The following is a 27,500-nucleotide window of genomic DNA, read 5'->3' on the forward strand; positions in this document are numbered from 1 at the left end:
CCCGGCTGGATTCGAACCCACCAGCTCAGGTGTATGTAGCTGGAGCCTTAGCTGCTTGAGCCACAGGCGCCAAGCCAATACTTTTATTTCTTTGAGCAATCTCCGTACTGGTTTCCATAGAGGTTATGCTTATTTGTCGTCCCACCAACAGTGTATAAACATTCCTTTCTCTCTGCATCCATGCCAGCACCTATTGGTTTTTGACTTTTTAGTAATAGCATTTTGACAGGGGTAAGGTGGTGTCTCATTCTGGTTTTAATTTGCATTTTCCTAATGATTAGTGATGTTGAGCATTTTTTTTTTTTGTAAGTTTGTTGGCCATTTGTCTATCTGCTTTTGAAAAACTTCAGGTTTCACCCACTTACTTCTTTTTCCTTTTGGAGACAGGGGCTTACTTTGTTACTCTCAATAGAGTGCTGTGGCATCAGAGCTCAGGGCATCCTCAAACTTTTGGGCTCAAGCGATTCTCTTGCCTCAGCCTCTCAAGTAGCTGGGGCTAAAGACACACACCACAATGCCCAGCTATTTTTAGTGATGAGATCTTGCTCTGGCTCAGGCTGGTCTTGAACTTCTGAGCTCAGGGAATCCACCTGCCTCAGCCTCCCAGAGTGCTAGGATTACAGGTATGAGCTACCACGTCTAGCCTCACCCACTCACCCACTTCTTAATTGGGTCATCTGGGTTTTTTCTTGCTTATTTGTTTGAGGTCTTTGTCAGTTCTGGATATTAGCCTTTATCGGATGTATAGTTTGAGAATATTTTCCCCCATTCTGTAGGTTGTCTGTTTACTGTTTTGATTGTTGCCTTTGCTGTGCAGAAGCGTTTGAATTTAATAAAGTCTTATTTATTTTTTTGTTTTGCTGTATTTGCCTTTAGAGCAGTGGTTCTCAATCTTCCTTAATGCTGAGACCCATTAATATAGTTCCTATGGGTTGCGACCCACAGGTTGAGAACCACTGCTTTAAGGGACTTTGTCATAAATTCTTTGCCTAGTCATATGTCTAGAAGAGTTTTTCCTATGTTTTCTTTTAGAATTTTTATGGTCTCATGCCTTAAATTTAAGTATTTTATTCATTTTGAATTAATTTTTGTGTATGGCGAGAGATTGGGTCTTGTTTCATTATTCTACATATGGCTATCCAGTGTTTCCAGCACCATTTTTTTTTATTAAATCACAGCTGTGTGCAATAATGCATTTATGGGGTACAATGTGCTGCTTTTATATACAATTTGAAATGCTTTCATCAAACTGGTTAAATAGCCTTCACTGCATTTTCTTAGTTATTGTGTTAAGACATTTATATTCTACTTAGTAGATTTAACATATACCCTTGTAAAATGCACCATAGGTGTGGTCCCACCAATTACCCTCCTTCCACCCATTCACTTCCTTCCCCTCCCCCTCTTTTTCCCCTTCATCTTGGGCTGTAGTTGGGTTATAGCATTCATACAGAAGTATGGGTGTTTATAAATTGGTTTCATAGTGGGGCTGAGTACATTGGATAGTTTTTCTTCCATTCTTGAGATACTTTGCTAAGAAGAATATGTTCCAGCTCCATCTATGTAAACATGAAAGAGGTAAAGTCTCCATCTTTTTTAAGGCTGCATAATATTCCATGATGTACATATATCACAATTTATTAATCAATTCATGGGTCTATAGGCACCTGGACTTCTTCCATGACTTAGCAATTATTAAGTGGGCTGCAGTAAACATTCTGGTGCAAATATCATTGTTATAAAGTGATTTTTGGTCTTCTGGATGTGTACCTAGTAGAAGAATTGCAGGATTGAATGGCAGATCTATTTTTAGATCCCTAAGTGATCTCCAAATATCTTTACAAAAGGAACGTATTAGTTTGCATTCCCACCAGCAGTGTAGAAGTGTTCCCTTTTCTCCACATCTACACCAACATCTTTGGTTTTGGGATTTTGTGATGTGGGCTAATCTTAACTGGAGTTAGATGATATCTCAAAGTGGTTTTGATTTGCATTTCCCTGATGATTAAGGATGATGAGCATTTTTTAGCCAAGACATTACTCAGAAATAAAAAGGAATCATGTTACCAGACCTCAGACTATACTATAAATCAAAGTGATCTAAACAGCATGATACTGGCACAAAAACAGAGAGGTAGATGTATGGAACAAAGTAGAGAACCAAAAGATGAACCCAGCTTCTTATCATCATTTGATCTTTGATAAGCCTATCAAAAACATTCAGTGGGGAAAAGATTCCCTATTTAACAAATGGTGCTGGGTGAACTGGCTGGTGATCTATAGAAAACTGAAACCCACACCTTTCACTATTAACAAGGATAGACTCTCACTGGATAAAAGATTTAAACTTAAGACGTGAAACTATAAAAATACTAGAAGAAAGTGCAGGGAAAACACTTGAAGAAATCAGCCTGGGAGAATATTTTATGAGGAGGACCCCCCCCCACCTCAGGCAATTGAAGCAGCACCAAAAAATCCATTACTGGGATCTGATCAAACTAAAAAGCTTCTGCACAGCCAAGAACACAGTAAGTAAAGTAAGCAAACAGCTCTCAGAATGGGAAAAGGTATTTGCAGGTTATGTCTCTGACAAAGGTTTAATAATCAGAATCCACAGAGAACTCAAACATATCAGCAAGAAAAGAACAAGTGATCCCATCTCAGTGTGTGGGCAAGGGACTTGAAGAGAAAGTTCTCTGAAGAAGATAGGCGCACGGCCTACAGACACATCCAGCACCATTTGTTGATGATATCTTCCTTTCCACATTGTATGTTGTCTGCTTTGTCTAAGATCAGTGGGTTGTAGGTAAAGGGTTTTGTTTCTGGGTTCTCTGTTCTGTTCCATTGATTTATGTCTTTACTTCTATACCAGTATCATGCTTTTTGGTTACTATAGCCTTACAGTATAATTTAAAGTCAGGTAATACGTTGGCTCTAGATTTGTTCTTTTTGCTTAAGATTGCGTTGACTCTTTTTCAGTTCCAAATGAAGCATAGCATTATGTTTTCTAGATCTTTGAAATATGATTTTGATGTTTGAATGGGGATTGCATTGAATCTGTAAATCACTCTGGGCAGTATGGACATTTTGTCAATGTTGATTCTACCAATCCATGAGCATGGGATGTTTCTTCTTTTGTTTGGGTCATCTATGATTTCTTTTATCAGTGTTTTTTAGTTCTCTTTGGTGAGATCTTCCCCCTCCTAGGTTAAGTATCTTCCTAGGTATTTTATTTTCTTTGACACTATCATAAATAACTACCGAGTTTTTGATTTGACGCTCAATTAGTATATTGAAATGCTACTGATTTGTGTGCATTGATTAGAAGGATTTCATTTTAAGGTCTAGAGCTTTTTTCCCTTCTTTTTTCTTTTAGGCATTGACCAAGGATCCCCAAGATTACCCTGATAAAAAAAGCCTACCTCATGTACATGTTGCTCTCTGGATCAATTCTCAAGGAGGCAGAAAGATGAAAGCTGGAGATACTGTGTCCTATGTCATTTGTCAGGTAAACTATCAGAATTCATAAGACTCCAAAACCTTTTCAGAACCCAAAGTAAAATCTAGATTGCCATTGTGTCTTATTCAGTAGACCCTCAAATAATTGATGCTGTAAGAGATGGTTTAGTCTGGTTAGTTTTATAGGATTTAAAAAACATTAATATGGCCGGGTGTTGTAGTCTCAGCTACTTGGAATGCTGAGGAAAGAGGATCACTTGAGCCCAAGAGTTTGAAGTTGCTGTGAGCTGTGAGGCCATGGCACCCTACCAAGGGTGACAAAGTGAGACTCTGTTTCAAAAAATTAAAAAAATATTGGTCGAGGTCTGACATATTTCATTGCAATTAGTGAGACAAGTTTATAACATTAGCTGCTATTTTAACCCTAAATTAACTTTAATGAAAATGTGTATAAGCTTAGTCATATATTCAACAATAGTCCTTTATCATTTTTTTGCAACAGTCTCCATTATGAATATCAGTGGAGTAATAAGAGAATTAATACATTTTCCTAGCATATGTCCAAATCATTATTTGAAATGCATGATTATATGGAGAAATTTGAAATATCCTAAAAACATACCTTATGAAGAAAACACACAGCTCAACTATTTTCTCTCCTTTTTTTTTCTTTTTTGAGCAGAGAGGGCCCACCTTCTTGCCTTTTTCCTGTTTCACAAGGCACCTCTGAGAAACCTCTAGAGACCTTCTGGAACACAGTTTTAAACTACTAACCATTTTCTTTTGAGAATAGCAAGCTTCTAACAGGTAGGGATGGGGAGAGAGGGTAAGACAAAAGAGCAGGTTTTTTCTTTGAAAGCACTTAACTCCAGGACGGCTCAGTGGGTAGGGCACCGGCCACATACACCCAGGCTGGTGGGTTTGAACCTGGCCCGGGCCAGCCAGACAACAATGACATCTGCAACAAAAAAAATAGCCGGGCGTTGTGGCAGGTGCCTGTAGTCCTAGCTACTTGGGCTGCTGAGGCAAGAGAATCTCTTAACCCCAAGAGTTTGAGGTTACTATGAGCTGTGATGCCATGACACTCTACCAAGGGCAACATAGAACTCTGTCTCAAAAAAAAGAAAGAAAGAAAGAGAGAGAGAAAGAGAGAAAGAAAGAAGAAGGAAAGAAGGAAAGAAAAGGAAGAAAGAAAGGAAGGGAAGGAAGGGAAAGAAAAGAAAAGAAAAGAAAGAAAGAAAGAAAAGAAAGAAAGAAAGAGAAAGAAAGAAAGAAAAGCACTCAACTTCATTTGGAATAAAGGAGAGCTCTTATCCTTTTGCCTACAAAAAGAAGTCAGGGTCATAAGACTCTGTCCAAATTCTTTACAATTATGGAGATATATCCTGGGTGAAGGACTCAACTACAACTTGGACATTACCTAACAAATGCAAACAGTGTAACCTAATCATGTATACCCTTATATTAATCTGAAACAAAACAATATTCTGGAGGTATAGACTATTTACTACAAGGCCTAATTTATCTGAATAAGATTATTTATAAAAAATTATTGAGTTTTCTTGGAGTTGTGGCAGGTGCCTGTAGTCCCAGCTACTTGGAATGTTGAGACACGAGAATCACCTTGAGCCCAAGAGTTTGAGGTTGCTGTGAGCTGTGATGCCATGGCACTCTACCAAGGGCGACATAGTGAGACTCTGTCCCCCCCAAAATTATTGAGTTTTATCCTAATCTTTATTGCATTGTGTTATTGTAGTAAAAAAATTTTTACACAGCTATGATTTAATATAAAAAAATAAAATTTTCAGATAAACCTTAAAATTCATTGCAATATGATTGATCTTTGTCAAACTATAATCAATGTGTTTAAAATCATAGAGTCTTTTAAAAATTGGAAAGTAGTCTGCTAATATCTGCTATATACTGTAGATGATGTACATAACAAATGATTTAAGTACATGGACAGGAATCAGCACTTGACTCTGTCTCCCTCCTAGGGTTACTCTTGATTAAGAACTGTTACAGAAAGCCAATTCCTGCAGGAAAATATTTCCATAAATGTCTGACTCACTCAAGTCCTTAATGTGCTTTGCATATTGCCTCTGACAAGTCTCATCTCAAAAAAACAATTTTCATATTATGCAAATAAAGATTTTGGTAAATAGGCTAGTTTTTTTTCTACTTATATCTTCACATACATGAAAAGCTTTCAGATTATTAGTGACAAGAGCAGATAGCAGCATACAACTTTAAAAAATTATATAGGTTCCATGAAATAGCATCTAATAATGAAATGGAGCCACAATTATGTTTTGGCTAAACCTGTAATGGAGATGTGGTAACTTATAAAATAGAATCTGGCTTGGCGCCTATAGCTCAAGCAGCTAAGGCACGAGCCACATAACACTAGAGCTGGCAGGTTCGTATCCAGCCCAGGCCTGCCAAACAACAATGACAACTATAACCAAAAAATAGCCAAGTGTGGCAGGTACCTGTAGTCCCAGCTACTTGGGAAGCTGAGGCAAGAGAATCACTTAAGCCCAGGAATTGGAGGTTGCTATGTGCTGTGATGCCACTGCACTCTACCTAGGGCGACAGCTGGAGGCTCTGTCTCAAAATATTAATACTACTAATAATAATATCATCAATGTATTTAAAAGCTAATCTTCTGTTCCTTGATGTCTAAATATTAGATACTTAAATCTTAAGATCTCTTTTTCTAATGTCTTCATGATATATAAACCCTCAAGTGCCAATGCTAGTGTAGTACAGTATACCCAATTTGATATCTTTGTAGCATTATTCCCATCCACTTATACATGACCTTAAGTTACTAGCTTTTTAAAAAGTACAGTTTATATTTCTTTTTGTTAATTTATTCTCCTTAGTGTATACCAAGAAAGGCTATGATACTTGAATTTGCCTTTGTCCCATAGCAGTGGGATGTGGCCCCTTTTAGCTTGTTTGGCCAAAGCTGCCTAACTTTTCTGCTTTTAAGCGCTCAAATTATTCTTTCTGTGTTTCATAACACAACTGTATTTTTAGAATATGCTTTTGAAAATATTATGATGACACATGTTTTAAGAGGACTGTTTGCTGTCCTAAGCAAAGATGTCCTCCAAAAATAGCCTATCTCCTAAGAAGATTTTGTTTGGTTTAAAATGTACATTGAGAATATATTACCTTACTGATAGCCTATTGAAACTACAAATTCAAATGAGTTCAGATAGTAATGTTTTTGGCACCTAATTTATATTGTAGTTTGTATTCTGGTTAAACCTACCTGAATTGTTTGCTCAATTCCTAAATCAAGTTTCATTTTTGGCTAAGTTTTAAATCTTTAACTATTTGACTTTCATTAGACATAATTTCCATAAGACATGCCTTTAACATAATTGTTTTAAGGAGTCCACTTGTCACCAGTTTAAACTTTTTTTCCCATTAGTTTTCTACTAATGATGATGACATAGTTGTGAATGAATCAACTATACCTGGTTGTCTCTTTGAAGTATGTACTTTGTGAAGTTTTTGAATTAACTACATGGCTGCTTGAAGAAGATGAACATTTCTTCCTAATCTGTTCTTAAAGGTGTATGCCTTGTGTTCTGGCATATACCATGGGGTCTTGCTCAGGTTCAAGAATTAGGTCTTTGAAGGATATATCTTAGGTCGTGGACTAAATATATCTTAGGTCAGCACAACATAGCAAAACCTGTTATTTGTCTATTTCTTTTGAACTTAGCCATGTTTCAGCTTGAAGTTTTAAAACATCGCAAGAAATATGTTTGGGTCACAGTTAAAACTAATCTTTTATGTAGATATTGAAAATAAAAACATTTTAAACTGGAAGTATACTCAAAATTTTCAACTGCTTTTTAAAAAAACATACCTTACTATGAAAACTTCTGATTTTATATTATAAAGTAAGTCAGATTCTTTTTAAAAAATATTTTTCCTTTATAAATTTGACTTTAATTCAACATTAAAAATTATTAAACTCAGCATTGCTATAATCCAAAGGATAGACCAGTTTTTCAGAATGTTTTAAATTGATCACAGAGTTTATAGTATGAATTTGTTAAAAGGCAGTCTGAATACAGCTGTGGCACATGACCATACTCGCTAAGGTTTTCTTTTTTTCTTCACAGTTTTTGTCATTGGCTATCACCTTATTCTCAACTAATAAAGCTTCTGAAAGAGCAACAGTTAAATAGATTAATTCTGCTTAATTCTTTTTATTGTGCCGTGAACTCCTGAAAAATAATAATAAGCAGATCTTTTGAAGTGAGTTTTGCCTCCTTTTTAGGTATTTCATTGTATGTATTTTAAAACAGGTAGAACCTGACAAATGGGTCAGGTTTGTTTTCATCAGGAGCCTAGCCAGAGAAATAGGCCTCTGCCTCTGGTCTCTGGTACAAAGAGCGGTGTGGAAGGTTGCCTCTGCTTTGGGCTGGGTGCTGAGCTGAGAAGGGACTGATTGTAGCAGGAATGAAAGAATAGGATTCACATTATAATCAGTTCTGCCAAGCAGCTGAGCACTGTGAATAGTTATAATTTACTAGTCTGAATATTAAATTCTGTTGTTTCAGACGAGAGAAAGAGTGGAGTGAGTTGTTGGATGTTGATCCAGTAAATTGATGACTTTCTGATTCACAGATGATGGTGACATCACCTATAGAGCTGTATGTGGGCCAATTATGTAGAATTTCACAACTTTAATTTTTATAGAGTAAAAGGAAGCCCTTGAAAAGAGACGCTCTGATCTACCTTTCTTTCACTGAGGAGGAGCCAGATAAATGGCACAAAATGACATGCCCTTCATTCTAGTGGTCAGATATTTGGCTTTAGAGTCCTACCATTCTCCCAGGACACATTATTTAACTCCTACTTATTATATTTTACATGTAAACTACAACTCTATGGGTTTCATTCCCCCATCTTTTCCCCTTGTTCATTTGCTTCTCAGTGATATCATTACATATAGCTCTCATAGAAAATGTTACCCCCAGAGTCTTTAAGATGATAGTGTGAGACTAGAATTCTTGCCTGAAGTGATCACATTAACATAATAAAAAGACCATACATGGTTTTAAAAATATCACTCCTTAAAAAGCCTTTCTGACTAGATTGTTATCAACTCTTCTCATTGTGTTTTTATAATATGGCAGGTGAAATTATTTAATCTAGTCAGTGCTATCTTGTTGGTTTCATGTTTTGACAAAATAAATAGAACGATACATTCTGGGTTCACATTCTTGGACAGCCCATGAGATTGAAATTAAGAATCTTCTTAACTCAAAATGTTCAACAGTAGGTCAAAAAGACTTCTTGGTGTTTGGAAGGACTACATGAAATTGAAAGTATTGTCCCCCTGTTTGACCAAGCAAGTGTATGTGATCCAGCTCCTTATAGCTTTACCTGTGTCTTCTTTTTAACATGTGTCTTTTTACCATCTCTTCTTTTAGGATGGGTCAAACCTCAGTGCAAATCAGAGGGCCTATGCACCTGAGCAGCTGCAGAAACAGGACAGTTTAACCATAGACACCCAGTACTACCTGGCACAGCAGATCCACCCAGTCGTGGCTCGGATCTGTGAGCCAATAGATGGAATTGATTCTGTCCTCATTGCAACCTGGTTAGGTAAGTGTCCCAAACTCATGTAGACCCTTACATGGTAACAGCAGTATGTGTTTTGTAATCCTCCTTTGACTCTTGGGATCCTTGTTTATGGGCACAGTATTATGTTTAGCCCCTCTTTGTTTATAATTAGGCATTTGTTTTTGTAGCTATATAGTTAGTCGTCTGTCTTCCCTCATAGAGTGTGCTGCCTCTGTCACCACATGCTTGTTTCACAGTGGGCACTCACTGAGTGCTGAGGCAAGAGAGGGAAGACGAAAGAAAGGGTGAGGGGAAGATTTTAGGTGCCATTATAGTCACTGAACTTACATTTTAATAGCTTTAATTAATGAACTTCCATTAATAAGGAGATCGATGATGTCTTACTGCTTCATCTTGTCTCTGTCTCTTGCTGTATTTTCATATAAAAAGAGAAAACAGTTTTTTAACATAAAATTTTAATTTTTAATATTCAATTCCCTGTATCCTGCCCTTGCTTTATTTTAAATTGTTCTAAAATTGGACTTGCTGTTAACGTCTAGGAATTGACATACTCCTATGTTCTCATCATCCCAGGCAAACCCCAGACCTCATTATTTCTTTGATTGCATCACTAGATTGATCAGCATTTCTATGTCATGATTATTATTGTCACCTTTTGCTTAGAAATGTATTTCCCAACTGACATATATAAAAGCGTTACATTGCTTTTAAAGTATCTGCTCACTATTCTATGATAAGCAAAGATGAATTCTTTGAGAATACTGCCAAATAAGTCCTAAGATGGCACCTCATTGCCTATAAGTCAAATGTAGATACCACTGACTCTCACAGACTCTTGACTTTGGCAATTAACTTTCTAGCTTTAATCTGTATATCTAACCTAATTTTTTATTTATTCCACTAAGTATCTCCTAAATACGACATTACTCATTCTGTTTCTGCCTCATAAAAAATCTCCCCCTCCTTTCACTAAAATGTCTGCCTTTAGCCATGGGCTTTAACAGCACAGGGACCTGGGTTCAAATTCTGGTTCCTTTGTTCACAGCCTCTGAACCTTGGTCATAGAATATAGTTGAGCTCTGAGAGAGAAGAAAGTTGAGGCATGTGAGATGCTCAGTATAGGGCCTGGGCCAGAGGGAGTGCTTAGTGAGTGGTGTTAGTAGCCACCTCCAACCCTCCTTTTAGGCTTCAGTAGAAATACGTTCATACTCCTCCAGGAGGAGGAAATGTACATAGTTAGTGCTCAGTATGAATTTGTAGACTGAGATTAGATTTTCCATGGATCAATTATCAAGTCACACATTTTCCAACCTGCCCCCGTTGAGTATGTTTTTGCGCTCCCCCCTGCTACCCCCTCCATTGCCGCTACCCCATCAGTGTCTACTCTGGAAGTGGAAACTCATTTTTGACATTTGCCTAAGCAAAACATAATTAGGAAGATAAAAATTCTGCTACAAAAATAATCATATAATGTATTCTCCAAGTTGAGTTGTGTTTGATGATGTTTATAAATGCTCAGCTGGGAGGAGGGGACTATAAATGCAAGATATTTTTTATCTTCATTTTTTTCTCTCCTATACATTGAGTGCTTACTCTCTTGGATACTGTGATAAGTACTTTTCATGTGTTATCTCGTTCAGTTCTTACAGCATCCTTATGAGAGTATATTGTATTAGTTCCATTTTACAGAGAGAGAAGCCAAGATTTAGAGGGGTAGCTAACTTAATCTTGTCACATAGGTAGTAAATGTCCAGCTGCGATTAGATTTTAACCCAACTTTGTGATTCCAAAGGTTATGCTCTTAATCACGGTACTAAACTTTATTGCCTCTTCTTAGCTCTGAGAGGCTATGAGAGATGTTTTCCACCAGGAGTGGAATGGTACGGATGTACACGCACAAGGAGCTTCTTCTTCTTGTTCCCTTTACTCCTTTGCCTGCTGTGCACCCCATGTCCCCACCGAAACTCTCTGGGTAAAACCATAGGTTTTTATTTTAAAGGTAGATCTTACAGTTTTTACATTTGTGTTGTCAAGAACCTGGCTTAAAGGTAAATATTGACCTTTCCTTCTTTGATTTTGAATTTTCAAATGGCCCAGCACCAAGAGCGGGTAGATGGAATAAGCTCTGTCTCATGAATGACATTTAAGAGAAGGAAGTACAGAGCCTTATATTTTAGCAAGAGAGGTAGACAGTAAAGGATGATGGAGCCTGCCTAGGTGGACAGACCTGATGCCTACCCATACAGGTCGAAACCAGTCATAGTGAGAGGGGACCAGACTGGTTTTGTTGGTTTCAGAAGTCATTTGGTATAATTTTTGTTTATAACATTTTTTCTTGCTTAAAGATATTTTATCCTAAGTTCAGCTGCCTTATGGTCATAGGCTGCTTTATGAATTCAGTTTTTACAAATAATTTTCAAAGCTATCAGTAGGCAAGTGGGGCCCATCTTCAGAGGTTTCATGTTGTATCTGATTACGATTGATCTCAGTCTATAGAGAGAACCCTCCAGACTTGTGTATGGTCCTGCCACATACCCATCTCTTCTACCCCATAACCTGAAAGTTTTCTGGGTGCAGCTGTGCCTGTGGACACTATTCTGGCAGCCCCTTCTTGGTGCCATGTAGCCACTTCAGGCTGATAAAAGGACATGTATCCTTGGCCTTGGAGGAGCTACTGCTCCTCTCCATTTTGAAGCTGCTTTTTGTTATTTTTCTCTTCTGCCACTTGACAGCAATTTTATACCGAAGATGTGTGAAGTTGTCATCATTGTGTAATCCCCCGTCTCCCCCACTTATCCTCTTCTCCCTCCCTACCTCCTGCCAGCACCAGCAGTATGTACATATCCATCTACATTAGTAACAAATCTTTTAGTCCTTTATCTCTGCTCTTTTCCACATAGTACGTTCAGCATTAATAAAGAACGGGCTCAAAAGTGCCCGTCACAGTGAAGATCTGTAGAAAACACTGAGACTGTCCAGGCACATCTCTGTAGGCATCTGCCTCTTGCTCTATTCAGGAGCTGACTTTTTTATCTGTACCCTTTATTCTTCCACCTGAAGTGAAAAATTAGGGTGGCTGTTTGCCAGGGACTTCAAGGTCCCGGTTATTGGTTCTCCTGTAGCCTGTGGTTTTAGAGAGGAGGAGGGGGGAGGTGGGGAAGTGGTGGCAAAGTAAGGGGAGTATTAGGGGGTACATGGTTTCTGAGAGGTACAAGCTGTAGGCATAAAATTACTGTAATTTGTTTTTAAAATTCTAAATCTGTTTTCTTTATATAAAAAAACTGCTGTTAGTGAACTGACACTGTTAAATAAGTTGAAGGGTATGAATGTGTACATAAAATACAAGCCTTTCAACTGCCTAATCACAGACGTAAAATAATTCTCTTGGTTTTAATGCAGTTTTTATCTTTGATTAATGAAATATAGTTTTGAAACTTTAGTGAAGTTTGATACTTTGTCTTTTTAGTTAGTTCAAAGAAATAAGGAATAATGGCATAATTTCATTTAGGAAAATTATTAAGTTCATGATTTTTTAATTTTAAGACTCTTTTGTGGAGAGCAATTGTATTTTCAGCTACCATTTTCTTTCTCTATTGCTTTTATACTACTTTCCTTGAAATGAAAGGCAAGCATCAAATGTTAGTTTTATCCTGTGGCTTCACTATGGAAATTCTCTATTTCTCCCCATCACGATCCCTCCTGAAGTCTGTCTGGTAGCATGTTGCTTGGCCGGGTGTTCCATATGGGAAGGCCATTTTAGTGAAGAGGAGAGAGGATAGTCTATTAAATGAGTGAATGAATAAGTCTGCTGAATTGAAAGAGAATAATTTGTTCTCTCTAATAACTAATGGTCCTCATTATCCCACAGTAAAATGTGTATCATTTTCCCAAAACCCATGGCAAGATTATTGCTGTTGGGCTTAAATAAAGCAAAATTTTACTCTTTTCCATCTGTGAAAAGGAAAAAGTATAGTATTACTCTTCTTATACAATAGCCCTATGGGAAACATGACCACTAAAACTTGGAACTGTTAGCTTTTATTCTCTAGACTGTTTTTTTCTCTCATGTTCTAATGAAAGCTCTCTATATTCTGTGGATGAAATATTCACAGTCTGCTCAAAAATCTAAACGTTCTTCTGTACCTAGCAAACCATTCCAGTGATAAGAATAGTCTAAAGTTTATTCTTGAATTTCATCTAATAAATTTGTATTTTATGCATAGTATTATTTAGCACTATATATATCTTTTCTCCTATGAGCAGTGATTTGTACAGTAGTGATAAAGTACCTTTCTTCATGGTCAGCAATAAAATTTCAGGTATCTGATTATCAGCAGTTTTCTCATTGGTTTTAAGAAATTATTGATGTTTGAAGAATGTGAGAATTTAGAATTTAACCTCTGAAAATAGTGCGTCAGACAAGATGGAACACACTTAACCCCATGTGTTCCTGAGTTAAATTGGAAAGTAAAAATTTCTCCTTTTAAAAAAGTGGCCCACACCATTCATGTTAGAGAAGGTGGTTTTTGTCAGTAGACAGGGTTCAATGATATATTCTAAAAAATAAGTGCAACAGTAGGTCAAGCAGTACTTGGGGGTACTTTTGATGGTCCAGGGAGATATAAGAAAGATGATGAAAGGTAGAAAGTAAAGTACAAGCAGTTGGGAATAAAATGATAACACCAGGCTCATGCCTGTAATCTTAGCACTCTGGGTGGCCAAGGTGGGTAGATTGCCTGAGCTCAGGAGTTTGAGACCAGCCTGAGCAAGAGTGAGACCCTGTTTTTAAGAATAGCCAGGTATTGTGGTAGGCATCTGTTGTCCATGTCACTTGGGAGGCTGAGGCAGGAGGATCTCTTGAGCCAAGAGTTTGAGTTTCCTGTGGACTATGATACCACAGCACTCTACCCAGGGGAACAGAGTGAGACTGTATCTCAAAAAAAAAAACCCAAAATGATACCACCAGCAGGTGCCTCAGCTATTACTTTGTCCATAAAGAATTCGCCTTTTTATGATTAAGCTCTTATAAGAATGTACATACACGATCATTTCCAAACTCTAAATATTTTCTACAAAAGAGTTAAGAGTAAAATTTAGTAACATCACACCAAATATACGGTAGGATATTAAGGGAAGTCTTATCAGTGGTAAGAACAGCCTCTTACAGAAAGGAGTTCCATCCCAAGTGCATCACCCAGGGGCTCAGGCTTCCAGTCCAGTCTCCTTTAGTTTTCATTGAATAAATTTGTGTTGGAGATCTGCTGTGCCCAGCATTCTTACAGGTACTCTGAAGGATGTGAAATTGAGTCAGCTGTGGATCTTTTTACTCAAGTTATGGCCTAGTTGTTTAGTTGATTTCACTGTTGTGGGGAAGTCTAGTGGACAGCACAGTGTATGTCCTGAAAAAGTGAAATAAAGGGTTCTCAGAATTCAGAGGAAGCAGAAACTATTCTTAGCTGCTACTATCACAGAAGAGTTTATAAAAGTGGAGGCATTTTGAGGCATCGTGGGAATGGACTGTGAAGAGGCCAGTGTGGAGTTGGGAGGAGCTGCTACCCCAGCTGCTCACCAGTTCTTCCACCTATGATGAACGGTAGGGGCCAGGATCTCCTCCTGGGTTACTCCTGCTATTTCAGCTACCTCAGCCATGCCTGCAGCACTTTGGGGAATTTACAGAGACCCGCTTTAAGGATACCAGTTACACAGCTTGCCTCTCCGTCCCTATGAGGTGAGCACATGATGGTTTGCTTCTGTGTCACTGGCCCACAACAGGATCAATGGTGATGCCTTTCACCTAATGTAAGCAGTGAGACTGCTGAGAACTTGAACTAAATCGGAGTATATTTAGAATATTTGCTTTGGAGCTTTTATACAAATTATGTAATAACTCTGGCTTTATAACACTTGGGATTTCTAAAGTAAAATGAAGATTTACCAACTTTATTTCAACTAGATGAACTTTTTAAAAGATAAGGTCATTATATTTTAATTAAGTACATTAAAATGATACTTATCAAGATTGTGTATGCTGGGTGTGGTAATTTGTGCCTCTAGTCCCAGCAACTACAAGGCTGAGGCAAGAGGATCATTTGAGGCCAGGAGTTCAAGACCAGCCTACAGACTCCAAGAGTGAGACCCCGTCTCTACAGAAATATTAGCCAGGCATGGTGGCACATGCCTGTAGTCCCAGCTACTTGGGACACTTGAGGCAGGAAGATGCTTGAGCCTAGGAATTTGAGGTTGCAGTGAGCTATTATATAGATACCACTATACTCCAGCCTGGATGACAGATTCTGTCTAAAAAAATGATAATACTGTTATTTTACTATTCAAAATAAGACAGTTTTTTATAAGATTGGAAGAAAAATGATGGTTAAGCAATTACTAATTCACTTTTTAAAAAATGAGCAGTTAGGGACCTCGAACCTTGCCTTTTGCCCCCCATATCTGGGATTATTGTAAAAGAAGGAATCTTTGGTCTGTTATTTCATTTGTGTTACTTTCCTTTTTTTTTTTTTTTTTTTTTAGCACAATGTTACCATCTTTTCTCAGGTTTAAAAATAGGAAAGAAGACTCAAGTTTTTTCCTGCACAGAGGTATATATCCCAATAAGTTAAAATTCATGTTCATGGCTGTCAGTAAAGGCTATTAAAAAACAGTTGAGTGAGGTCATGAGAATGCTGCCCATGAGGATATTTTTTCTGTTAGGATTTTGGGCGTTATCTTCTGAAAGATAATAAAAATCTTAGATGTTCATTTAACCCAAAAATTCGGCTATTATTTCTTTTAAAATACTCAAATTTTCCATTTATATTATGGATGGGCTTATTGTAGATATTAAAGACAGTTTTAATTCTTTGGTACTTGTACAATCAATTTATCTTTATATTGGATCTATGAATTTTTAAAAACTTTTTATTATGAAAAAATTTAAATGTATACAGTAGTGGAATTGTAAGATAAACCTTTATGTACTGAACACCCACCATTAGCATTCAGCAATTATAGCCAACCTTACGCCTCTTTCACACCTCCCTCCATTATTTTTAAATGAATCCTAGACATTGTATCATTTTTTTCTCTCATTTCATTTTGCGTTTCTAAAAGACAAAGAATTTTTCTTTCAACATAATTGCAATATTATCATATCAACATCAAACCCCCCCCCCCACAATTCTTTCATTTCATCAAGTATCTGGTAAGTGTTCTTATTGCCCAAATTGTACTATGAATATATTGTTTTTAAAAAAGCTCCTTGTCGGAATTGGAATTCAGTCAGGGTACACTCTTTTCATTTTTGATCCTTGCACTTGTTTGTTAAAGAAGCTGGGACTGGCTCAGCGCCTATAGCTCAACCGGCTAAGGCGCCAGCCATGTACACCTAAGGTGGCGGGTTCGAATCCCCAGCCCGGACCCGCCAAACAACAATGACGGCTGCAACCAAAAAATGGCCGGGCGTTGTGGCGGGCGCCTGTGGTCCCAGCTACTTGGGAGGCGGAGGCAGGAGACTCGCTTGAGCCCAGGAGTTGGAGGTTTCTGTGAGCTGTAATGCCACGGCACTCTACCCAGGGCGACAGAAAAAAAAAGAAGCTGGGACTTTTTGCCTATAGAATTTCCCTCATTCTAGAGCTTGCTGATTACATCCTAGCGGTATCCTTCAACATGTTTCTCTGTCCCCCCACATTTCCCATAAGTTGTTAGTTAGATCTAAAGACTTTGATCATATTAAGGTTCAATTTATTTTATTTTATATTTTGCTAATACTACTTCCTAGGTGATGGTGTGTACATCTGCCAGGAGATACATAATGTCCAGTTGGGATTCAGTACATTCTGAAAGAAACTCATAAATCTGCCTTAAGAAATAGTATTCACTTTTCTCATCTTTTTAAGAATTTTTTTTTTTTTTTTTTGAGACAGCTTACTCTGTTACCCTGTGTAGAATGTCATGGTCTCATAGCTCACAGCAACCTCAGACTCTTGGGCTCAAGTGATCCACTTGCCTCAGCCTCTCGAGTAGCGGGGACTACAGGTGTCTGCCACAATGCCCGGCTAGGTTTTGGGGTTTTTTTTTTTTTTCTGTTTTTAGTAGAGACAGGGTCTTGCTCATGTTTAGGCTGGTATTTTGAACTCCTGAGCTCAAGGGATCTACCCACCTCGACTTCACAGAGTACTAGGATTATAAGCAAGAGCCACTTCACCTGGTCCTTAAGTAAATTTTTTTTGTGTGTGTGGTATGACATGTGTACAGAAAAGTGCACAAAATCTATCTGAAAAGCTTGATGAATTGTCACAGGTAAGCACAAACCAGTGTAGTCAGCACTGAGTTGAAGAATCAGTATATTACTACATCCCCAGAAGCCCCCTCATGTCTTCTAGAAATGATCCTCCACATCCCACTACCAGAAAGTTACTCTCATGGTTTCTTCTAATATAATTTTTTTTATATCACATGAATCGTGTCTTTATTCTTTACGTCTGGCAACTTTCACTCAATGTTAGGAACATGAGATTCAGCTGTGTAGTAGTACTTCATTTCTGTATGGTATTTCCTTGTATGAATATGCTATACTGTGTACTGTAGGTACACCTGTTGTTGTTTCCACATTTTGGCTATTATGAATAATGCCACTTTGAGAGTTCTTCTACATGTGGTCTGTTGAATATAAGCATATATTTCTGTTGGGTATATACTTTGGAATAGAATTGCTATGCTATAGGGGATGTGTATGCTCAACTTTAGTAGACACTGCCAATTTTCCAAAGTGGTTCAACTCATCTACACCCACTATTAGTAGTATGTAAGTGCTCCACATTCTTACCTACACTTTATGTTGTCTATCTTCTTTTTTGTGGTAGCATAATGTTGTGATTTTTATTTGCTTTTCTTTGATGATTATACAGTTGAACCCTTTTCATATGCTTCCTGGCCCTTTAAATATCTCGATTTGTGAGGTATCTGTCCAAATGTTTTTCTACTTTTCTCTTGACTTGTCTTTTTCTTATTGACTTGTAAGCATTTCTTACATATTCTAAATGAGTCTTTTGGAAATACATATTACAGATTGAGTGTCCCTTATCCAAAATGCTTGGGATCAGTAGAGTTTCAGAATTTTTCAGGTTTCGTAATATTTAGATATAGTTAATTCGATATCTTGGGAATGGGACCCAAGTCTAAACCTAAAACTCAATTATGTTTTATGTATACTTTATACACATAGTGTGAAGGTAATTTTATACAATATTTTTAATAATTTTGTGCATGAAACAAAGTTTTGACTAACTGCACAAGGTCAAGTGTGGAATTTTCTACTTGGCAGCATGTTGGCACAAGTTTTTGAATTTTGGAGCATTTTTTATTTTCTGGTTAGGGATCCTCAACCTGAACAAACATCTTCTCCTATTTGGCATGCCTTTTTTTTTTTTTAAGAGACAAGAGTCTCACTCTGTTACCTTCAGTAGAGTGCTGTAGTGTCACAGGTCACAGCAACCTCCAGCTCTTGGGCTTAGGCAATTCTCTTGGCTCAGCCTCTCAACACCCAGCTATTTTTTTGTTGCAGTTTGGCCGGGGCTGGGTTCGAACCCGCCACCCTTGGTATATAGGGCTGGCACCCTACTCACTGAGCCATAGGCACCACCCTTGGCATGCTTTTTTAAAATTATAATTTATATAATTTAAAATGCTAAAATCTTGAGTATCATAAAATCAGTTTATCAAGGCACAGGCATAGAATATTCCTTCCCAGTCAATACCTGCTTCACAAAAGGAAGTGTTCATCTGATTTCTCTTACCATAGGTTAGTTTTGACTAAGCTAGAATTTCATTTATATGGTTTCCTATAACATATACTTTCTGTGCTCAACTTCTTTCCCTAAGCATAATATTTTTGAGATTCATCTAGTTGCATGTATCAGTATTCATTCTTTTTTTATTGCTAAGTAGTATTCCATGGTAGATTATACCAATTTGACAATTCTTTTGTTGATATACATCTGGATTGTTTCCATTTTGTGGCTATCATGAGTAAAGCTGTGGTGAACATTCTTGTAGATAAAGCATTCACCCTTTCTAATTTAGTAAATATTTTTTCTTTAATCATACTAAATTTCCAGTTTGTATGCTGCCTTTTAAGAAGTTTAGATATATAAAAGCCAGGATTCATGCAAAAGGTAAATGATTTGCTTCCTAAAAGAAATTTTTACAAAAAATGTCACACAATGGGATTCCACTAATAAATGATTCATATTACAAACAACTGCTTAGGAATGCCAGTTAATCCCTTTACTCTTTTAGAGTTGCATTTATGTGGATTTTCCCTCTTCCCTGCTTGCATGAACGTATCTAATTGGCTTTACTGTAGTTATTTGCGGTTGCACTAATAGAGACTTTTTTTTTTTTTGGAGGAAGGAAAATATTTGATCAAATCCATTAGACTCTTAAATAACTGCGTGCCTTGAGTTATGAACAGTTTAAATACTCGTTGGGAATGAAGGCAGGTGACTGTTCTAAAAACAGGTATAATTTACAATAGTTAAAAAGTACAATGGTAGAAAAAAAAGTATGTACAAAATGTCACATTGGGAGTGTGTATAATAAGACCGTGGTGATTATAAGTAAAAACAGTACTGCTAAACTCATCCACCCCAATGCCTATGATGTTACTTTCTATAAATACTTCTCGAAACATGAGAGTTTTGATCCTGTTGCCAAAATAATGTGAGATCCTAGAAATTTTCTAATTATAAATGACAGTATTTAAATTTCATTCCACTGCCTCTTCTGCACCCTCCCCCCCCCACAAGTGACTTGATCACTACAAGTCACAGGGTTTGAATTAAAACATACATCATCTCTGCTTATTGTAGAGGAAGCCGCAACTGCTCTTCTGGATGACTGTTTTTTTTTTTTTATTTCCAATCAAGCTGCTCCTTCCTTTATTCTGTGTCTAAACAAATAATTCAAGTCACCTGTCAAAAGCTAGCCTCATAGAAATGGAAGCTGCTTTTCTGAAATGGAGCATAAAGTTTGTTTCTTTAAGCCAGTTGTTCAGAGAAAGCTCTCTCTAGAAGAGGTAAAGAATTTGGAATTTGCTCCTGCATCCCTTACTCAAAGACTAGTATGGTTACTCACTAGTTTAATATTGTATGATGTATAAGCATGTAGGGAAAGTGTGATGATAAAGATTTTTCTTTAGTGTCACTTCTGACAGAAGTGTTGAATTTTGGAGTGACAATAATTAACCAATGGGGTTATATGTAGCAGCTCTGTTTTGCACATTTTAAAATTCAAATTCTCTACCTCTAGGTGGCAGCACCAGATACTTGTTTCCTGATTGACCTCAGCCTTACTGAGTTATGGTATCAGCATTAAAACTTACAAGTCTACTGAAACTTTGAAATAGCTGCTATTACCAATTTTGTGAGGATTTGGAAAAATTAAAAGTGTGTTTAATAAATTTGGGGTGTGTTTAAGCCTGGATTTTCACCTTTTCAAAGAAAGATTCTAGTAACAGTGGTTCTTATCTTGTAAACATGGCATTATATGTTTTTTTTCTTAAAATAATTTTAGCTCTCTGTGACTTGCTTGTTGAACTTACTATAATTGCCCACCCAAGAAAATCACTTTTTAAATGATATTTTTTATTTGAGTAACTTGTACAAGGATCATTATATACCTAATATTTTAAGGTCATTACAGTGTCTTTTCCCTTTGTATTTCGAAAATTTGATGTTGAACTATGACTAAGAAAGTACTGAAATTTAAGCCCTTTCCCCTGAAAGAAATTCAACTTGTGAATAAATCTGAAGTAATTTAACTAGGCCAGTTGGCTTTGTTACTGCCATGGGAAGATGAGAGTCATTTATGGAAATGGACATTTAGAGTAGATATTTCCTAAGGCCTGGTATTTTTTCACAAGTTTCAATGAGTTGGGCATTTCTCCATGAGTAGTAAGGACAGCCTATATTCACTTTTGGCTTACTTAGCAGGCAGGCTGCCCTGGGCCAGTGTGTGCAGTTTTATGCACTCGAGTTTTCCAAGTGAGCCATAGCTAGTGGGGAAGGGTAGAGAGCAGCCCCTCGTGGTTCCTTTTTATAGCCCGGCCAATTTTGTGTATGTGCAAAGTGGCGTTGTTTTGTTGCTTTGAATTTTGGAGTGTGAAAGAAGCTTTAGAAAAATCTTGCTTGTTATTTTTTTTCTTACTTTTTGATTAGTATTGGCCTAAGAAATTAATAATCATACAGCCAGAGAAAAGGTGAAGCAGCTTTTTCATAATTGCAAATAAAGCAAGACATTATGTGAATAAAGTTGGATTCACAACTAGAGTTTAATGAATTAGCAACAGTTACCCTTCACTACAGAGAAGAAGAGGCCTCATTTACAAGCGTAGTCTTTCTTACTCATTTCCTCATCCTGCCCTTATCTTTAAAAGTGCGGGTATATATTCCCACAGACTATACTAATTTCTGGTTTTCTTAGGGGTTGAGTAACTTGAAAAAGAAAAATGTATAGTGAGTCATGGAGCCAAATGATCTGCATTACATTAATTTATGTCAGTAATGAAGAACAGTTTTTCAAATTGTTCTGTATCTTCTTTGTTTTTATTATATACTGTAACTTTAGGAAATACTTTAATTCCTACAAAGAGTAGCCATTAAAATTCACATGCAACATGAGCGTCTGTCATATTTTTCTATATTTTTCTAAATGTATAATCTTGAGTAAATATATAGTTTGCATTAAATGATGTTCATTCACTGTTTTCATTTTTTCATTCAAATGACATTTATTGAATGCTGACCACACAATAGGCACCACTGAATTCAGTTTGTCCTACATTATCCAACTTATACTTCTTTTATGATCAGTGATACTCCCTCCATTTTGCAGGTGAGAAAACTGAGACTTTGTCTTTCATTCTTTGTTTGGTACCTTTCCACTGTGCAAGAGTCTGCCCCAAGTATTCTATAATTACTAGATGTCACCTGACACCTGACCAAATAAGATTTAGGATTTTGTCCCTGAATTCTGAATGCATCTATTAGACTGTGTACCTGTGTGGCTGATGATAGATTTAAAACAACTTTTAGATATTTTTGGTACGTGTGAACTCTTTGGTGAATGACTGTTTTATATTATTTACCATTGTACTAAACTATAATCCTTTTCCTTAGATTTCCAAAAGTTTAGACTTTTAGGGATTGTTAAGGAGTGCTTTCAAGAAAATATTGTAAGGTGTAGTATAATTATCTTTAAGTATAAATTCAAATAGTAAAGTTTGACAGATAGGTTTTGACAAAGGATAAATTAAATTGGTTGGCCTAAAAATGTTCTCTTTAAATAGTTTGTGAAAATAAAATATGCATCAATTGATTTCCTATGTTGTTTCAATTAAAATATGGAAAGTACATTCGGTTTCAGGATTGTCAGGGACATTTTCGCCTATAGAATCTGTAGATCCATTGTTTTTGCACATATTGTAAATTTCTGAATTTTGAACACCGAAAAAGTCATGTTGCCTTTTTGTCTCAAATACTCCTGCTAAATTTTAACCACTGAATTAGATTGTGCCCTACATGCTGTTAACTCCTGAGCCAAGATGAAATCGACCACTGCATTGAAATCAGGGTTAGCAGTTGTATCTTCACTTAAAGGAATTGTTATGGCAGTGAGCCTGTTTTTGTTAATGGAATTTTATTCTCAGTTTTAATAGTGATGCTTTGATTTTAGGAGCATTTCCTAATAACAAGATACATTTATTTTAGGTTTTTCACTGTAACTTTAAGAAAATAATAAAAACATCCTATAGAAGTAAGTTGTTTCCAAGCCCAGATGTCCAATGACGTATTTGTCACATTGTTGCCATTACTTGTTTTATTTATGAATTAATCTCTTATAAAAGCAAAGTCATTTGCACCTGTGATCTTGAGTTCAAATAGTTGTGTATGTCTGTGCATGAAGTTAAAATCATTTTTGTGTGTGTTTCAATTTTTTTCTTCTTTGGGGTATTTCTTGGATACTTTTCTAAATTTATTTTTTCTTTTCATTAATAGGACTTGACCCCACCCAATTTAAAGTTCATGATTATCATAAAGATGAAGAGAATGATGCTCTACTTGGTGGTCCAGCACAGCTCACTGATGAAGAGAAATACAGGGACTGTGAAAGATTCAAATGTCCATGCCCTACATGTGGAACCGAGAATATTTATGATAATGTCTTTGATGGTTTGGTTAGTTGTTTCTTTCAGTTTCTTTCATTTTGTGAGTGAACTAGTATAAAGGTCTTCCTCCCGCATTATAGAGAATATAAAAAAGGGAAGAAAAGTGTTCACACATTGTTTTCGTGTATTTAAAGTATTTTAGCATCATATAAATTCTGCCTTCACAGTTTATTTCTGCTTGAAAACTCTTAATTAAATGTGCTTGAATATTGTTTTTGGCCTCCTACAGTGTGTGATCTTGGTTTTTAAATGGAATCTCTTAAAAATTCTAAATTATCTTAAAGTATTTTTATTGTATTTCCTTAATTAGTAACCTGTATTTTACTGCCAACCCATATTTATTAAGACGTGCAGCAATATTTTCCTTTATCTTAAATCAAGTTAATGGGAACTAAGTGTTTTTGGGAAAGTTTTTGTTTATCTTTACACATCCCACTTACCTCCTTTTTGACAAAGGTACTCTTATTATCTTTTCTGCTGTCTTTGCATATCAGACATTTAAAAAGTCACAGAGAGACATTCCTCTCAAAAAGTACTGCCAAAAAAAGTATCACTGACCTTGGCTCAGAATTTGAAACTTGGCCAATTTACTTGATTCCACTGCAGTGTTATACATATACTAGCCATTGGCAAATGAGGAGGCAGCAGAACTGTATAAAACCTTGAAACTGAAGGAAGAGACATCCTTTATCTAAATTAAAAGTAATTATTTTAAGTTAATTTGGACAAACAGCAGATGTTTTGCATTTTTTTGAATCAAAACAAAGCAGTCTTTGGAAGCAAGTGCAAGGAAGAGGCAGACACAGATCAGCAATACTTGCTAAATCCTTGAGTTTTGCTTCATTACAGCTGTAAATAAGATAGTTAATTGCATGGAGGCTTGACGACTTGCAGATGGGCTAACTGTGGAAGAGCCGATGTCAAGCTCTAAAATCTCTTCCACCTGGAATTGCTTAGCGTGGCGGGTAGGGTTATGTACCAGATTGGAGCAGGAAACTAAGATGTTTAAGTATAAAGAACGAAAACAAATGCTCCAGAAACCCCAACAGTTTTCCTATATATTATATTTGCTTTGTCTTTGTTTAAAAGAAAACATAACAAAATGTTTTCTCTAGCTACTAATAGTTAATTCTTTCAAATTTCTACTTCTTTTGCCTCTTTCCCTCTATACATTTATTTTTTGAGGAAAATTTGCAGAAATTTTAGATTTGCTAAGCTGACAATAAGTGATACTGCTTTTGTGGTGCAATGCTTTTGATTTTTAGGCTTTATTCTTAAATTGATGAAAGCAAACTAATGTCATGAAATCTCTTTATCGTCACGTTTGGAAGGAATAAATGCAAATTTAAAATTTTGATCAATATCTCTAAGAAGGATGTTTATTTCTAGTAACATGACTTCAGTGGTATTTACAGAGGGAAAATTATTTTATCCATAGAGTCTGTCATGTGTTGAATATAAAACAGTAATTCCAAGGTATTCTCTACAACTTTGTACTCCATCATGATGATGGCAAAAGAGTGGAAGGTATGCGTGACTAAGAGTTTGGGGGAAGAAAGTAGTTGAGAAAATGGGGTTAAAAAACACACCAATAAAATGAATTAAAAATATTCAGCACCAGGACATCATGTAAGTTTTTAAGCACAAAAACCCTTTTATAACGTTGCAATAACCTTTTGTGTACTTGTCTGTCCTGACTTCTGTAGGGGACTGAGATGGAACCCAGCTTGTATCGCTGCAGTAACATTGAATGTAAGGCTTCACCTCTGACCTTTATAGTACAACTGAGCAACAAATTGATCATGGACATTAGACGTTTCATTAAAAAGTACTATGATGTAAGTATCCATAATGAGGTGTGGTTTTTTGGTACACAACTTACCAAGGTTTGGTACGTGTTTGATTTATTTTTATGAAACTATAGAATTTTGGAAAAACTTTGGAGAAAATTTCTGGTGAAATGCCATTAATACAAATACGATAAAAGTATGTAATTTTGACATATTAGCATGACAAATGAATTGATTTGATATCTGGCATTCTATTGAGCAAAACTTTAAATAATGAAAATTTTGCTTTCAAGAAAAAAATGAGGAAATATTTTAGTTTATTGTTACCTAAATATGACTAAATTAAATAGTAACTCAGGTCTTTCTACAGAGGAGGGGAAAAATCAATATTGTCTACCTTCAGCAAGGAGAGCCATAAAATTAGAGTGTGGTGATTTTAATAAACTGCCCACTAGCTAATACTTTATGTTTATGTATCAATCTAAACTACTCCATAGCCTAGTTTTCTGAAGGAATCAAAATAAACGTCTTTTAAATTTAAATGCAGTTTGACTGGCATTTTAAAGAGAATGTCTAATTTTTATAAGTATATAGTAAAAATGCCAGAAGAGTGAGTAATTTGTCTTCATTAGAAAGAAAGCTTTTATTCAAAGTTTTTGTTTTTTAACATATGAATGAGGTTTTTTTTCTCTTTAAAAATTAAAATAAAGAAGTTTTAAAAACCCACATTTCCCATTTGATTTTTCTTAGTGTTTCATATCTCATTTGCCATCTGAACAAATTTTGTTACTTGAAAGTTCAGTGAGACTTCTTTAAAGAAACTATATTGGCAAGACATTTCTTAAAGGCAAAGATTCTATTAAGTAAGGCGTATGAACAGTCTCAGTATCATTCTATACTTTCTCCTTAAATACTAGTTTTTATGTATATACATATAGATATAATATGGCATTTTCTTCTTTAAAATAAAACTCATTATATGAGAAGTAATTGTTAGACTATTAGGATGAAGAACAAAACAGAAGAGTTCCAATAGTATGATTCTGGCATAGAATTTATATTTGTCAAAAAGGAAAGTTTGTGTAAAGATTTTTTTAAATAATTATTATGACTCTACTTTGGGAAAATTTGAAACATTTTAGTGAATAATCCTGTGCTGCACTTAATGAATAGTTGGATGAGAATAAAGGTTATCGGTGGGGTCACATTCTGCAGTAGATGAAGCATTCAGCACATGAAATGTTCGGCCTTTATTTAGCATGAAAAGCCCAAATCAAAACTATTCAGCTCTTCATTTATAGGCCTCATTGAGCAGAGTTTGGTTCTTGACTCTTGGGAAAAATTCTGAGTTTTCTTTCTGTGTTTAGTCTATCAAAATCTTCACCATGGAAATGTTAATACTAGAAGAAACTCATCAATTTTCTTCTATAAGAAGGAACAGTCTGTTTTGATTAAGTTCAGAATACATAGAAAAATGATCTTCTGTATAGTTAGAAATATGCCCTAACTGAAAGATTGATTTCTAACCTAATTGTATATGTATGTTATGGTGGTGGTAGTGGGGGTGGTTTTATAAGTGTTTTTCAAGCTAAATAAAATATTTAACACAGGGCATTTAGAGCATTTGCTTTACTTGTCTTGTCCACCAGCCATCTCACTAACAGCAAATAATAGATTTTCTATAGTTAACTGCCCACTCAATTTGACTTTTCTAAGGGATTTCTAATCTAAATAGGCAAATGTCACTCCTGAGGTTGAATATTAATATGACTGTTGTCCAGATTAGGAACTTCTCTGCTTTTTGGATCTTAATCATATATGATTGGATAGGAGAGAAAGAAATCCAGTATTTGTTCTTTTCATGGCCCCATGTTGAAAAATGTTTCACATATTTCCAAGAAAGATCAGAGCTTTTGTATAAAATGTTCATACACCTCTAGGTTCTACTATGTTGGTAGACCATCCTGTTTCATCCTAGAGGGACAAGGCATTGAGTTTCTTTTGTTGTTCCTCAAATGATACTGATGACAGTTCAGTGTGATATATCATAGTGATGGTAATGCAACTGGAGACTAACACACCGAACTAGAGGCAAGGATATCGATAGTACATACTGAGGTTAAGTGACTGTTTTCTGAAGCTAATTACCAAAATCGTTTTCTCCTAATTTGCAACTTAAAAAATACTGCCCACTGGATATAAAACTTGTTTGTGGACTGAGGACAACAATCTCATCTTTTTTACTTCAGGGAAGTCAACCTGCAGAAGGGGAGGCATCTCTTTAGGGAAGGAACATTAGGAAGATGAATAGAACATGGTACTTCAGTGATCCTCAACCTTTTTGGCACCAGGGACTGGTTTCATGGAAGACATATTTTTCAGGGGTGGGGTTAGTATGGTTTGGGGAAGAT

The 27,500-nt window shown here is 36.2% G+C and overlaps 1 protein-coding gene across 1 annotated transcript in view; it reads left to right on the forward strand.

Moving 5' to 3' along the window:
* The window catches only part of POLA1 (DNA polymerase alpha 1, catalytic subunit), a 307,100-nt gene that overhangs the window by 129,374 nt on the left and 150,226 nt on the right, over positions 1-27,500 (forward strand). The window contains exons 31-34 of the mRNA XM_023514374.1: positions 3,377-3,508; positions 8,925-9,099; positions 23,130-23,308; positions 25,006-25,137. Of these exons, the coding sequence (XP_023370142.1) occupies positions 3,377-3,508; positions 8,925-9,099; positions 23,130-23,308; positions 25,006-25,137 (618 nt within the window). The remainder of the gene's footprint in view (positions 1-3,376; positions 3,509-8,924; positions 9,100-23,129; positions 23,309-25,005; positions 25,138-27,500) is intronic.

Source organism: Otolemur garnettii, unplaced genomic scaffold, assembly GCF_000181295.1.
Source record: "Otolemur garnettii isolate 467f Iridium unplaced genomic scaffold, OtoGar3 scaffold00051, whole genome shotgun sequence".
In the NCBI taxonomy this organism is placed as follows: Eukaryota; Metazoa; Chordata; class Mammalia; order Primates; family Galagidae; genus Otolemur; species Otolemur garnettii.